Consider the following 14,352-nt stretch of genomic DNA (forward strand, 5'->3'; position numbering starts at 1 on the left):
TGAGGACCAGGAGGATGGCTGGTGACACAATGTGTTGCTTTTTGAGGTCTTTTAGCCTGTTTCACTTTGTCAGACAGGTTCTATTTAACTGATTTCTTGATTCACAAGTCTGCAATTAATCAGGTCTGAGTGTGTTTAGTAACACTGAACTGAGGTTTCCAACATTGGTTAATCACAGTTAACTCGTGATTTAACAAGAGGGGCAATTTGTTTTTACACAGGACCAGGGAGGTTTGGATCATCTTTCTCCCTAATCTATGAAATCATCATTTAAAAACTGCATTTTGTATTAACTTGTCTTATCTGTGTCTAATATTAAAATGAGTTTGATGATCTGAAACATGTAAGTGTGATAAATATGCAAACCACTAGGAAATCAGGAAGGGGGCAAACACCTTTTCACATCACTGTAGACGTGATTACAGAATACCTTTTACATCCTGGATTACAATAGGATATCCATCAACGGCAGATACTGGTCTCCATGACACACAGATACTGGAGTGGTCTGACCTGACCACACTCGCACTGCTTACCCACAAAGTGTCTAGAGAGACAGAAAAAAGCCAGAAAACAAAAAACACAAAGCCAAAGAATGTCATCTGCACACTAGCATGGACAATAAACGCAGACACAGTGCACCCAGTAATTTTTGAACTTCCAACCAAGTATCAAGAGCAGTACTGTCATTGTACCGGTACTGGCTGCTGTCTCATTGTTCAGAGAGCCCATCATTATGCAGAGAAAGGAATCTGTGTCTCTGGACCAAAATGACTGTACGTGTAGTGCTGTAGAAACAATACTGCCCAAAAACCTTGATGTTTCTATATGTGGAAACCTTAAAGTATGTGTCATCCAGGGGAAGACGGATGTTATTTTACTTTGCTGTGTTTTAATGTGAAGTGTGCTTATTTATTTTTTTATATTGCATGTTTTGTATCTTGTGGAGTGTTTTTATTTATGCCGCATGTTTTGCTTGCATCAGTCAACTCGTCCTGGAGAGACTCCGCACTTTTCCCCCTTTTTATTAATTTGACACACCTGAGAGGAACGGCAGTAGTAATTTACAGAGTGCGCAGGGACACATAAGGCTGGAGCTTGGCGTCAAGAGAGAGGAGGATCCAGCGCCGGCAACGATAGACGCAGAGCGAGCGGGTCGATTGCTGCAGCAACACGAGGCCAGAGTACGCGTCTGTAGAGAATTGGAGGCGACGAGACGGGCCGGTGCCGAGTGACAGCTACAAAGAAGCGGCAGGCGGAGTTGAGAGCTCTGCCCACCCGGGGTAAGTCTCTGGACTTTCCCCTTTTAACGATTGAAAGCTGCCTGGAAGAATAGTAACTGCCGCTGCCTCCCTCTTTTAGCGCACCGGGGCGCAGAACGTGGGAAGGAAGGCGAGGACGCCGCCGGGTTCCCCTCCTGCACCACTCCGCTGGATTTTTAACTTTTTAGTGACTCTTATATCGTGGCGGACGCCACCGGATTTTTAATGTTGTGTTTTATTGATTTTTATTGTGTTGTCCCCTGGCCAGGGTTGTTTTAATTCATTTTACACTTTTAACTATTTAAATATAATAAATTATATTTTAATTTTATAGTTTTAAAGTTGTGTGCTTTCCCTTGGCGGCTCCACTACTCTGTCCGTTTTGGAGGAAGGTTTCCCCTCCTTTAAACGAACACTGAAAAACATCACCTTCCCTCCGTTAGATAATTGGCGTTGTCGACGTAGGATACGGAGTCAAGAGCAGTTGGGTTAGTCAGGGGAATAGCAAAGATGATGATGCCTGTATATCCCGGAGCCCCGTGGCTGCCGAAATTTAAAGGGCCTGATTAGGATGTGCAATATCAGGATTGGAAGGAGCAGATGCGGGGGCTGCTGGGATCACAGGATTTGCCTGAAGTGAGGAAAGTTGCTATTGTGTTGGGAGCACTAGCAGGTGAGGCTAAACGTCAGGTCAGTGTTCTTGAAACCAGTGAAAGAGACAAAGTACAAAAAATCTTTTCCTATTTAGACTCTTTATATGGTGATCGTGTCCCCACCCTCGTTCTTAGGTCACAGTTTTTTAGTTGCACTCAGAACCCAAGTGAAACCGTATCTTCATTTATTTTGCGGTTGAGAGAATTATACTGTAGGTTGCGAAAGCATGACCCAGATAATGTCCCCTCTGATGCAGCCCTGCGAGATCAATTGTTGCTAGGATTGCGGAAGGGCCCTGTAAGTCAGGCACTGAAGGTCTATGTGCGGCGTAACCCAGATCAAGATTTTGCTGCCATACACCAGGAGGCACTGTTGCTAGACTCAGAACATGTACAGCCCCAGTCTGAGGTAACCTGCCTGTCTGTAAATAAGTCTCCTGCTCCTTTTAAGGTTGAACAGAAAGAAGATTGGAGAGAGGTGTTAAAGCAGGAGATACTGGAGGATGTCAAGGCACAAATGAAGGGATTGGCACAAGAGCTAGTAAGAGAAATTAGAGGCTCCACTCAGCCAGCTGTAGCTACTCTTCCGCCTGCACCTCAGTTTAGGAGAAGGCTGCGACAATCAAATGCTAGCTGGGATGCGCAAGGTCGGCCTATCTGTCGGAGGTGTAACCAAGCAGGACATATAGCTAGGTTTTGCCAGACCTCCATGTCTTCCCAGCCAAGTTTAAACTAGATGACCCTGCTGCTGAGGTCCGAGGGGCGGGGGCTTTTGGTTCACCTAAGGAATTAAGGGCCACAGAAACATTTATTGGGCAGTGTCCAACAGTGAAGGATCACAAGTGACTTTGATCCAGGAGAGCTTGTTTAATGAGCATTTTTCCCAGGCTAAGCTTGAGAAGACTCCAACCGCCTTTAAGCTGAGAGCCGCCAATGGTCTGGAAATTCCCTATACCACCTATGCTGTCCTGGACATGGAAATAGAAGGTTTTAAGGTTCCTGGACGCGGGGTTGTGGTGGTAAAGGACGACCATTGCACGCACCCACTGATTGTTGGTATGAATGTTGTGGATGCAGTTATGGATTGGCCGGTCCCTGATGCCATCAGACAAGTCAGATCCTTTTTGGGCCTGGCTGGCTACTACAGACGTTTTGTGTCCGGCTTTGCTAAAATCGCACGCCCTTTAAATGCATTATTGACAGGGGTCCCTGTGAACAAGAAAACAGACCGTCGCAAAGTGCAGTGGTCCCCAGAATGTCAAACAGCATTTGAGGCCCTCAAAGCAGCTTTAACGCAAGCACCTGTTTTAGCATACGCAGATTACTCTCTTCCATTTATTGTGTATACTGATGCCAGTGGTCGTGGGCTGGGAGCTGTTCTGGCCCAGGTTCAAGAGGGCCAAGAAAGGGTAATAGCGTACGCCAGCAGAAGCTTACACCACACGGAACGGAATGACGCCAACTATAGTTCCTTCAAGTTGGAGCTGTTAGCCCTTAAGTGGGCAGTTACCGAAAAGTTTAAAGACTATCTGACTGGTGCACGATTCGTTGTGTATACTGATAATAACCCTGTGGCCCATTTACAGACTGCAGTAGAACAACGTTGGGTTGCCCAGCTGGCCTCTTTCGACTACGAGATCAAGTATCGTTCGGGTAAGAGCAATATTAATGCTGATGCCCTGTCTCGATTCCCCACTGTCCCAGCAGAGCACCTGGAGGGGGCTGGATCAGAGCGTGGAGTCACTTCAGCAGCCATTGAACTGACTTGTGAGGTAGAGGGGAGTGACTGGGCAGAAGCACAATCTCGTGATCCAGATATTCAAGTGGTAAAGCAACTTCTGGAAGCCCAGGTCGCACCCACAAAGCTAGAACGTCAGACATTGTCACATGGTGTGCGACGACTCCTGCAGCAACAAAAAAGACTTTTTATTAAAGACGGAATACTGTGCCGTAAAGTGTTGGACGAATATACCCAGGAGACTCGTTATCAAGTTGTGTGTCCTAGTTCCAGGTGCCATGAGGTGTGGCGGAAGATCCATGAGGCTGCTGCCCATGCGGGGGTAGATCGAACCCTCTCTCGGATACGGCAGCGGTTCTACTGGGTTAACATGGAAGCGCAGGTACGTCAGTTTCATCTGGGTTGTGTCCCCTGTAGTCTACAAAAGGAGAGGGTAGAACCTAGGGCTCCACTGCACCCTATTTCAGTTTCATACCCTTTGGAGGTTGTAAGCATGGATTTCCTGTCCTTAGGCCGGCCCACTGACACTTATCAAAACATACTTGTGGTTACTGATCTGTTTACACGGTTCGCTTGGGCTATCCCTACAATAAACCAAAGCAGAGACTACAGTAAAGGCTTTGTGGAAGTATGTGATACAGCCGTTCGGTTGCCCAGGCCGACTCCACTCTGACGGTGGGTCTAATTTTGAATCTGCATTAATGAAACAGCTCTGTGATACCTATGGTATAACTAAAAGCCGCACGACACCTTACCACCCTGCAGGGAATGGTAGTGTAGAACGTTTCAATCAGACCCTATTGAACATGCTTCGCTCACTAGAATCAGTAAGACAGAGTCAGTGGGTAGGAAATCTGCCAGAACTCGTCCATGCTTATAACAATACTATTCATAGTTCCACAGGTTATGCGCCTGCCTATTTGATGTTTGGTCGACACTTGAGACTTCCCGTGGACGTGGCATTAGGCGTGGCCCCCCAGCAGGCGAGGCAGGATGTAAGTGAGTGGGTGTGTTCTCATCAACAGAAACTCTCCCTAGCTTACCGTTTGGCTGGGCAGAGGATGTATAGTGCGGCCTCCCAACAAAAAAACCAGTATGAGAAGAGAGGTTGTACCCTCCCATTGTTGCCCGGGGAGAGAGTCTGGGTACGGGATCGAAACAGACAGGGCAGAGGAAAACTGTGTTCCTGGTGGTCTCCTGAGCCATATGTGGTGCTGGAACAGGTGGGAGATACGGGCTTAGTGTATAAGGTCAAACCAGAAAAGGGGGGTAATATACAAACTTTACATAGGAATGCCTTAAAAGTGTGCATTGCTCCTCAACCAGACTTTACCCCTCCTACGGAGGAGCCGACCACAGGCCCTTCGGATTTCCCAGTGCCAGTGTTTTATGGGTTTTTACCCCCTACTGACTGTGTGTCATCTCACCAGCGTGACTCAGGTATGTCCTTTAGGCGGTCCACTAGGACCACGCGTGGGATTCCACCAGAGCGTTATAGGGAGATGGAGCATTAGCAGGGACTGCTAATATTTCAGTGTGGGGGGATGTCATCCAGGGGAAGACGGATGTTATTTTACTTTGCTGTGTTTTAATGTGAAGTGTGCTTATTTATTTTTTTATATTGCATGTTTTGTATCTTGTGGAGTGTTTTTATTTATGCCGCATGTTTTGCTTGCATCAGTCAACTCGTCCTGGAGAGACTCCGCCCTTTTCCCCCTTTTTATTAATTTGACACACCTGAGAGGAACGGCAGTAGTAATTTACAGAGTGCGCAGGGACACATAAGGCTGGAGCTTGGCGTCAAGAGAGAGGAGGATCCAGCGCCGGCAACGATAGACGCAGAGCGAGCGGGTCGATTGCTGCAGCAACACGAGGCCAGAGTACGCGTCTGTAGAGAATTGGAGGCGACGAGACGGGCCGGTGCCGAGTGACAGCTACAAAGAAGCGGCGGGCGGAGTTGAGAGCTCTGCCCACCCGGGGTAAGTCTCTGGACTTTCCCCTTTTAACGATTGAAAGCTGCCTGGAAGAATAGTAACTGCTGCTGCCTCCCTCTTTTAGCGCACCGGGGCGCAGAACGTGGGAAGGAAGGCGAGGACGCCGCCGGGTTCCCCTCCTGCACCACTCCGCTGGATTTTTAACTTTTTAGTGACTCTTATATTGTGGCGGACGCCACCGGATTTTTAATGTTGTGTTTTATTGATTTTTTATTTTGTTGTCCCCTGGCCAGGGTTGTTTTAATTCATTTTACACTTTTAACTATTTAAATATAATAAATTATATTTCAATTATACAGTTTTAAAGTTGTGTGCTTTCCCTTGGCGGCTCCACTGCTCTATCCGTTTTGGAGGAAGGTTTCCCCTCCTTTAAACGAACACTGAAAAACATCACCTTCCCTCCGTTACATATGCATGTCCTCCTGTAAGGGTAAAGTAATGGGACATTTGCACTTTTTGCATGTAAGCCTGTTGGTCTTAACTGGAAGTTGCACTTGAGCTGTCTTGGCATCTTTCCTTGTTTGACTCACCAGTTTTGCCCTGAGCTGAATCGCTGCCTCCTTCTCTGTTGTGGTACTCAGCGGTGACTAACATGCTGTAACGTGTATCTGGCTGCAATGACTCCAGCATCACCTGCTTCTCTCCACCAGGGACCAGCACCTGCAGACAACAAACAACACTATCATCCCAACACAGTCAGAACTCATTTAAAGTTTTGGGACTTATGGAATTTCTGGAATTCTGACACATGACAGCCGGCTGAAGGCCAGAAGAGGTGAAGATGTAATGACTACGACCCACTCACAGTGTGATCCTGGCTATCAGCTCCAGTTAAAGCCATGTAGGACATGTGATACTGGAGGACATGAGCATTGGGAGGTACCCAGCTGATCACCATGCTGACGGCAGTCTCATCAGAAACCGTGAGGCTGGTTGGGCCTCCACCAGACACTGCAGCAACACCATAGAAGAGATAAAGTACCACAGCTAATGACACTTAACCCTCACTTTGTTCCTTTAAAGGAGGAAATTATTTTGGCAGCAGAGCAAAGTGTTTTTATAGAAAATAAATGTAAAGTATAACAGAGAATTTGATACTTTGATTTGATACTTTAACCTCACTACATTTATTTCATAGCTCAGAGTTCTAGTTATTCAAAGATGAGAATTTAGATGTGAAATTTAGCCTTTAAGTGACTAGTACTTTGACAACTGCCATCAATTACACAATCAAGTTCATTTACGTACAGGTTATTGTATTAGTAATGCTATATTGTACATAGAGACAGAATATGACATGAAGGGCTACTGACCACAGAAAAGTAAAAGCTAACTGGGCCTAAAGACTAACGGGAGACAAACAAGCTTTCTGTGATTCTATTTGTGTTTTTGTGGTAATCTTGGATATCTTAGGTTGTCTCATTACTGTCATATATGTCCTATCATTAAAACACTGGCTTCTAACAACTAACAGTGTCTCAAAAATAATTTAATAAATAAACAAATAATATGGATGCATGACTCAAATGCATGACTTTTAACTTGTGTATTTTTTGGGCTGAACACTGCTGCTAATGTGACTTAGCACATTAGCATTGACTGTCTGAGAAATTAGTTACCCTAAGGTCAGAAGGAGGAGGCACCTTCACTAGAAGAAAAGAATAATGTGTACGGGAATTTTTTAAAAATGAGAAAGCTACATTTTGACATCTTTCATTATTAATAACATTTACAGTACTGTGCAAAAGTCGTGAGCCACACGCTGAAGTATTTCTTTGGACATTATCTGGTTTTTCCACTCCTTTTTACTGCAGTTCTTGTACCTGACCATTTTCTGAGTAATGTTTTTGTTTGTTTGTTTTTTGTTTGTGTAAACACTTTGCACTGACCATTATTGGACAACTAAAAAGCACCTAAGTCGAGGAATGTGTGTGCACATAACAGAAAACTTGGGAAAGAACCAATTTTAAATCTTTAAGCACTTTGTTACTAGCAGCCTGTCACAAAAACACATTTTGTATAGTGTTTTTTTTTTTTTATCTTGTGAATAAAATGTATACAAATGTGTGTGATTAATCACAATGTGTTAGTGTGTAATCACCCTGAGACATGCATGCCTGTCTGCTAGCATCAGATCTAAAGCCATTTCTGATTTGGAGATGCAGCCTGCAGATTCTGTCCAGATTATCCCAGCTCTCGTCACTAAACATCCAGTCTTCACTTATCAAATGTGTAAAATTCAAGGCTGGTCCTTAAAAGCTCCCAACAACGCAAAAACTGCATAGCCACACAAGTCCCAGCGTTTCCCACCGCAGCAGCTGTGAAAAGAAAGTGGAGAAAGGATGAATGAGTCTGTGCTTATCGCTCTCCGCTCTCCCCCAAGCTGGCGTTGTTCTTGGTAGCCATGACAACGGAGATAGTCCCAGCTTTATAAATAAAGGCCCCAACAAAGAAAAAAACATCGGGATTCCCTGCGCAGACCAGGAATCCCCCTAGCAGACCGAAGCTACAGAGAGGATTTGGAGTGTGTGAGTGAGAACCGAACTGGCGCCTGTCTGTGCTTCAACCTGCCAAGGGGCCGGCAAGTGCTCTGCGCCACCTGCCGGGCTGTAGAATTAGTGCAAATTTGATACATTTGACTTCTCTCTTTTTTTTCTCTCTGAATTACTTTTGAAAAGGAAAAATAATAATTTTAATGTGAGGCAAAACATGTATGGTGCTCGGTAAAGATGACACGCCGACCCACTTCTTCTTGTTTTTCTTTTTTTGTTTGAGAAAGTTTGTTTTCATATTAAACCAGTGTCAGTGACGTCATTCTACGCGACTACCACAGGTAAAGAAAAGCCTGAATCTGTAGATCTTTTTCTTTTATTTTTGTTGTCTAAAACACAAGAGATAAAAAAAAAAAAAAAAAACACAGGGAAACATAGGAAATAATGTTTTGTGAGGCAATGACTTGTTGGCACAAGAAGAGTGGTCCTTGGTAGCCATGACAACAAGGAGGTCTGTTTGTTTGTGGCAGGTAAAAGAAAAAAAAGAAAAAAGTCAGGGTAAGCCCAGGCTGAACAAGGTTTATCCCTTAGAATTTTCACTCCAAGATCACCTGCCTGGACCTCCCCCTAGCAGGTGAACATACAGAGCCAGGTGAACCGAGGGCTCGAACCCGGGCCTGTATGTTACTAACCTGCTAGCCCGCCACATGTCGCCACATGACGGGCTATGAGAATGGGAAAAATTCTTCTATTTAAAGAACACTACGTGCACATCGCGTGACCAACCTTTTCCATTAGTTGGAGACCACACATTTTTGCACTCAATTACTCACCAAATTTTACACACTTACACCTGGTTTTTTTGCCTGCACACCACTTATTTCTCAACAACCACTCCTTTTTCATCTCTGTTATCTTGCCTTTATTACATATTTATTACATCCTCTTAGCTAGCATCAATGACTGGACAAAAGAGCAACACAGTGCTTTTCTCATCATTTCTTTAGTCACGCTCAAGTCATTGGCCTCTACGGATTAGCTAAACCAACTTTACAAAACAAGTTTCCCCGAAGAGCCCACTTCTCATCTTAGCTGCCTAGATTTCAGGACCTAGCTAAGGACAGTGGCCACAAACACATTTAACTTACCGAAAAATAGCTGCGGGGCCTCAGTCTGTCTGTGGGGCATAGCTGGACTGGCCATCGGGCATACTGGGTATTTGCCGGGTGGGCCGATGGTAATTTTTCGTTTTAAATGGGCCGATGTTTTGTTGTTGTTGTTGTCTTTTTTTCTTAACCGTGTAAACAGTGAAAGGTGGCGGATTGGACAGATGCTGGCAGACGTGTAAAAATAACTCAATTATTTGGTAGTGGCTGTGGTGGAGCTTTCACAGCTTCAGTAAAATTGGCAAGTGGTGGAAGCCAGCAGGTGGATGGGGGAAAGGGGAGGCGGAGGTGGAGAGACCCAAGGCGGCCGCGGGTCCGACTGTCAGGTGAAATGAGCTTCAGGTAAGAAGTTATGACCTGCAGTCTATCTGGGTCAAACCAAGTTTAGGTGTAGTTTATTTTCGTTGTGCTAACTTTTTACAGTCAGTTACAATAACTCGTACTGTGTACTAGCTAGCATGATGGAGTTTCTATACAGTTGGGTGGGTGCTATATGTTACTGGTGAACTTTATTTTATTCATATGGTTAGTTAGTAGAGTTGCCTACCATCCTGTAAAAAACGGAATCCTCTGGTATTCAGAGTTAATATTACATGTTTCGTATTGAGCTGAAAATACACGGATTTGTCCCATACTTCAGCTACAATTAAAAAAAAGACAAAAAGCTGGAGTTATTCTGTGTCTTTACGCTGTCAGCTGCCTCTTCTTCTCTCATTCTCCCCCCTCCCTCTCCTGCTGCTACTTCAATCATGAAACTGATCAATGATCAGCTGATCAGCGTTTCTGCCGCAAGTCCCGTCTTTCTTGCTTGTTTATCTCCCGCTTTGCGCCAGAAAGAGGAAACTAGCGGAGGTCGTGTTAAACAGCAGAAGCGCCTTTAAACTTGATAAGCTGTTGTTAGAATTGATTTAATATTATTTTCTAGTATCAGCTGATGTTTGTTGGAGCCATAAAAGCTGCTGGTTATCTGGTGAGAGGGAAACATAAAAAGGCCAGGTAGAGCATTAACAGGGAAAGGGGGGCACAAAGAAATACTTTTCTTTCTTATTCTCATTTAAAATTTCTAGCTTTTAATAAATAATTATCCAAATCTTACAACCAAAGTTTTCATCTGATGTTAAATGTATAGAAATCCATTATTGTACATAGTAAATTTTTTTCAGGGTCCCAACATAATTTCTTCAGAAGAAAGTACTGTACATGATGCCAGTATTTTCCCACATTTTCTAGATACTGTACTAGTACTTTGTGTAAAATGCCATCAAAAAGTCAGTTAAGTTTTATTCTTTCTCACCTGTCTTTCTGTCTCCTTTCACTTTTAAAAGGTTGCCATCCATTCATTCACTTCCGCTTATCCTTTCCAGGGTCGCGGGGGGCGCTGGAGCCTATCCCAGCTATCATAGGGCGAGAGGCAGGGTACACCCTGGACAGGTCGCCAGTCTGTCGCAGGGCCAACACACAGGAACAAACAACCATTCGCACTCACACCTAGTGACAATTTGGATTATCCAATTAACCTATCCCCACAAGCTGCATGTCTTTGGACGGTGGGAGGAAGCCGGAGTACCCGGAGACAACCCACGCAAACACGGGGAGAACATGCAAACTCCACACAGAAAGACCCCGGCCTGATGTTGGAATTGAAGTCAGGAGCTTCTTGCTGTGCGGCAACAGTGCTAACCACCGTGCTGCCACGGTGGCAAAGGTTGCCATGTTAGAAAAAATATTTTGCCCTGCCATGCTGTTTATTGATGTGGTAAATAAATAGTTTATGAAAATATCACTAAATCTGTCATTTATTATTTTTAATATTCAGTAATGGTCATGTCTCACCTCTAGTCTTCTCTGTCTTAATTTCAGGTTTCCACCATATGTTGTAAATCGTTCAGGAAGTTAACTCAACCAGTCTTTGGGTTTCGGCTAAGTACTGTTTAGAATATCAGAATAGGGAGGATGGTGTAGGTTTAAGTTTATTAGATTGATACATATGTACCAACAAGACAGTGTACATCACTGTCACAACGACATTTGTTTTCATTCAAAGGCTTTATGGAACTTTGACAGGAGGGCCACGCCCGATTTCCTCTGTCATCCACGTCATACTTAGATCCTCCTCAATCTGTGTACATACGCCGCCTCTAAACCCCCGATAGTGCCAGTGTCAGTTAGTGAGTCAGTAAAATACTGACTCACTAACAGGGTTAGTCTGTTCTGGGATGAGTGTGGTAGTTAACCCTCATTTAACACATCCCTCTCTGCTCCTCTAGCTCGCTCTATCTCACTGAGAATCAGAAAGCCTTGACATTTACTGCTATTAACTTTACACTCTTGTTGTAAAGACACAAAGAAAACACAGTGAAAAGGTTAGAAGGACGTAAGGAAAAAGAATGAATGAATGGTTTAATAGAAGGAAAGAAGTTAAAGGGACTACATATTCAAAGGTCTTATTTCTGATACTACCCCATGAAAATATTTGCTCTGTGTGCCGTGCTGCAGCTGCTACATTTGGCTTCGGATTCACTTTTTGGCGCCTACGCCTCTCGAGATGTGTTAATGCAGAAAGGTATTGAAAAACTCTGGTCAACCAACCAGCAGTCTGTCTGCTGTGTCGTATGAAATGCGTGGAAGGAGAGGTACCAACTGTCTGTTACATATAGATGAAAAATAAAGCTCTGACGTGACCTCGGGTCAGCCAGCCTGACGGTCAGAGAAACAGAAACGTGCTGGATTGTGGATCTCTGAGCTGCACATCAAAGATGCACCTATGCACAGATCAAGTCTCAAATCTACCTCATATACATCTGTGTGTGTTTTTCTGTTGATGCCTTTCAAACAAAACTAGCCATGATATTTTCCACCTCAGACAATTAATATCAGTTAACTACGCCCCCTTTCAGATTTGTTCACCAAAAGAAAAGAAAAAAAAAAACGTCATTAACGCTGTTTATTATTTGTCAGACCGGTTTCATTTTCATACTTTGTAAATATCGATGTTGTATGGAGCTTGAACTAAAATGTAAATATGTTTACTGTATTTGTAATAATTATAATCCATTCGCTGTACAGCATAGATGTGTCAAGCAGATATCCTAATTCTGTGTATGGTAATCTTGCACCATTGAACTGTTAGTGAATGAGGCAACAATAAAAGTGGGAAACGTGCATTAGCAGATCAAGTGCTGCCTGCTTATTTCCTGCTTTATTTGAGCTTCTGCTGTAGTTTATTATGTGCTTTTAGCCCCAAGAAACCACCCTTTTACTGTGGCGCACAATAAGATCTTCTGATGTTTGGTGTCATCTTCCTGTGATCTCCTGTGAACAGGTGGATTAATTCATTCCAAGTTTATGTATGTAGCACCAAATCACAGCAGTCGCTGAACATTGTAAAGACTCTAGAATAATTATGGAGGCACAACATTTAAAGCTCCCATCCTTCCATCCCACAGACCTAAAAGTTAGTTATATGATAAACAGCCCCGTGTTTGTTTACTTGATTTGTAAAATGCAAAGTGGTGACTTTTTCTCTTCAAGTACGTCCTCATATGGAGACAGTTTTTTTAATAGGCCAAAACAAGTCATTGTTTACAAAAATGTACATTTTATTGGGCAAAATGAGGTAAACAGTGAAGAAAAGTATAAGAAAACAGAGCATAGGATCTCCGGAGACTGTGGCAACTAGAATTATTGTATACATGTGTGTGTATTAAGGACTGACACAGACAAAGAATGAATCAGACAATGAAGCAATGTCCTTTTTAAATGTTTATTTATAAACAGGATAAAACCATTCAAGTATTGAGTCATGAATAAAACATCAACCTCTGATCTGCTAATTGGGAAACAGAGGATGTCAGTGTATTTTTCAGTGCTAGTCCAAATTGAGTGAGATGACTTTACATTTGAATAGACTGGATTACAAGTTATATTTGGTTTTAATTGAATGAGTTCAATTTGATTTAAATCAAGCCAATTCACAACATATAAACTTGAAATATATGGTAAGATAAAGGTTGTGCAATAATACAGAGAAAGCCCCAACAATCAAATGACCCCCAATGAGCAAGAACTTGGCAACAGTGGGAAGGAAAAACTCCATTTTCGGCAGAACCAGAATCAGGGAGGGGCCATCTGCCTCCACCGGTTGGGGTAAGAAAATGAAACTAAACTATAGGAAGACAAAGAGGAAAGATGTTCATGATATATATGAAACTTTCCGCTAGCCTTGACTAAAATATTGTTTTTGACAGGAAAGTGTTGTTTCATTCATGTTTATTCCACGAGGTGGACAGCAGGAATAAAACAAACCAGATACTAAGAAATAAAGTATACAATGAAACTTTCTCGATATGCTAAAATTCCCACTGAGACTGGATAAGATTATTCTAAAACTGGTCAAAATACAATTCTCTTCATGCACAGAAATTCCACCCAGTCCCACAACCCAGGACAAATATTCCTTGTGTTTTCTTGAGCTGGACAGAAATTCCTCTTGCTGAGCGGGGTCCACGCCAGCCTCGTGTCAGGCAGACGAGGAGCCTCCTGTCCCAGTCTCGTCCGTCCACTGGGCCCATCACATCCCAGCCCAGTTCGCATTCTGCATTGGAGTCCGTCACTCGATACCACCGCGGCTCCCCTCATAGAATAGAATAGAATAGAATTCAACTTTATTGTCATTGCACATGCACAGGTACAGGGCAACGAAATGCAGTTTGCATCCATCCAGAAGTGCTTTAGTGATATAGATATATTACAATATATATTAGCAATAATATAGATATGTAAGTATGTTACAGAAATGGGTCTATTATGGTATGTTATAATGTACACGGTATGAAGTATGTTATGAATATTCTATAACTATAAGTATGTACAGGCTGTAGTGAGTACAAGCTATGTACAGGCTATGAACAGGATATAAATATGAAATAAAAAAAACTATACAGAAATCTGAGATATACAGTTATACAGAAATGTGAACTATGCAAGTTATAAACAGTTGTAGGATTAAAAATTATCGCATGATTATTTACACAGAACTATACAGTAG

General features: G+C 43.2%; 2 protein-coding genes across 2 annotated transcripts; one reads left to right on the top strand and one right to left on the bottom strand.

Annotated features, from left to right (window-relative positions):
- Positions 1-1,862: 1,862 nt before the first annotated feature.
- On the top strand, positions 1,863-4,532 carry LOC148099989 (uncharacterized). The gene is made up of 5 exons (XM_087850511.1): positions 1,863-1,935; positions 2,173-2,324; positions 2,367-2,562; positions 2,735-3,568; positions 3,921-4,532. The coding sequence occupies exons 1-5, from the start codon at positions 1,863-1,865 to the stop codon at positions 3,977-3,979; spliced, it is 1,314 nt and encodes a 437-aa protein (XP_087706637.1). The 3' UTR covers positions 3,980-4,532.
- A 1,592-nt stretch (positions 4,533-6,124) lies between these two features.
- On the bottom strand, positions 6,125-7,857 carry LOC148099990 (collagen alpha-1(XII) chain-like). Its single transcript, XM_087849762.1, has 3 exons — positions 7,749-7,857; positions 6,453-6,598; positions 6,125-6,307 (listed from the first exon to the last, which is right to left on the bottom strand). Exons 1-3 carry the CDS (start codon positions 7,855-7,857, stop codon positions 6,125-6,127), a joined length of 438 nt encoding a protein of 145 aa, XP_087705888.1.
- Positions 7,858-14,352: the final 6,495 nt, after the last annotated feature.

The sequence above is a fragment of the Neolamprologus brichardi genome, chromosome 13 (assembly GCF_056152115.1).
Source record: "Neolamprologus brichardi isolate AB-2024 chromosome 13, ASM5615211v1, whole genome shotgun sequence".
In the NCBI taxonomy this organism is placed as follows: domain Eukaryota; kingdom Metazoa; phylum Chordata; class Actinopteri; order Cichliformes; family Cichlidae; genus Neolamprologus; species Neolamprologus brichardi.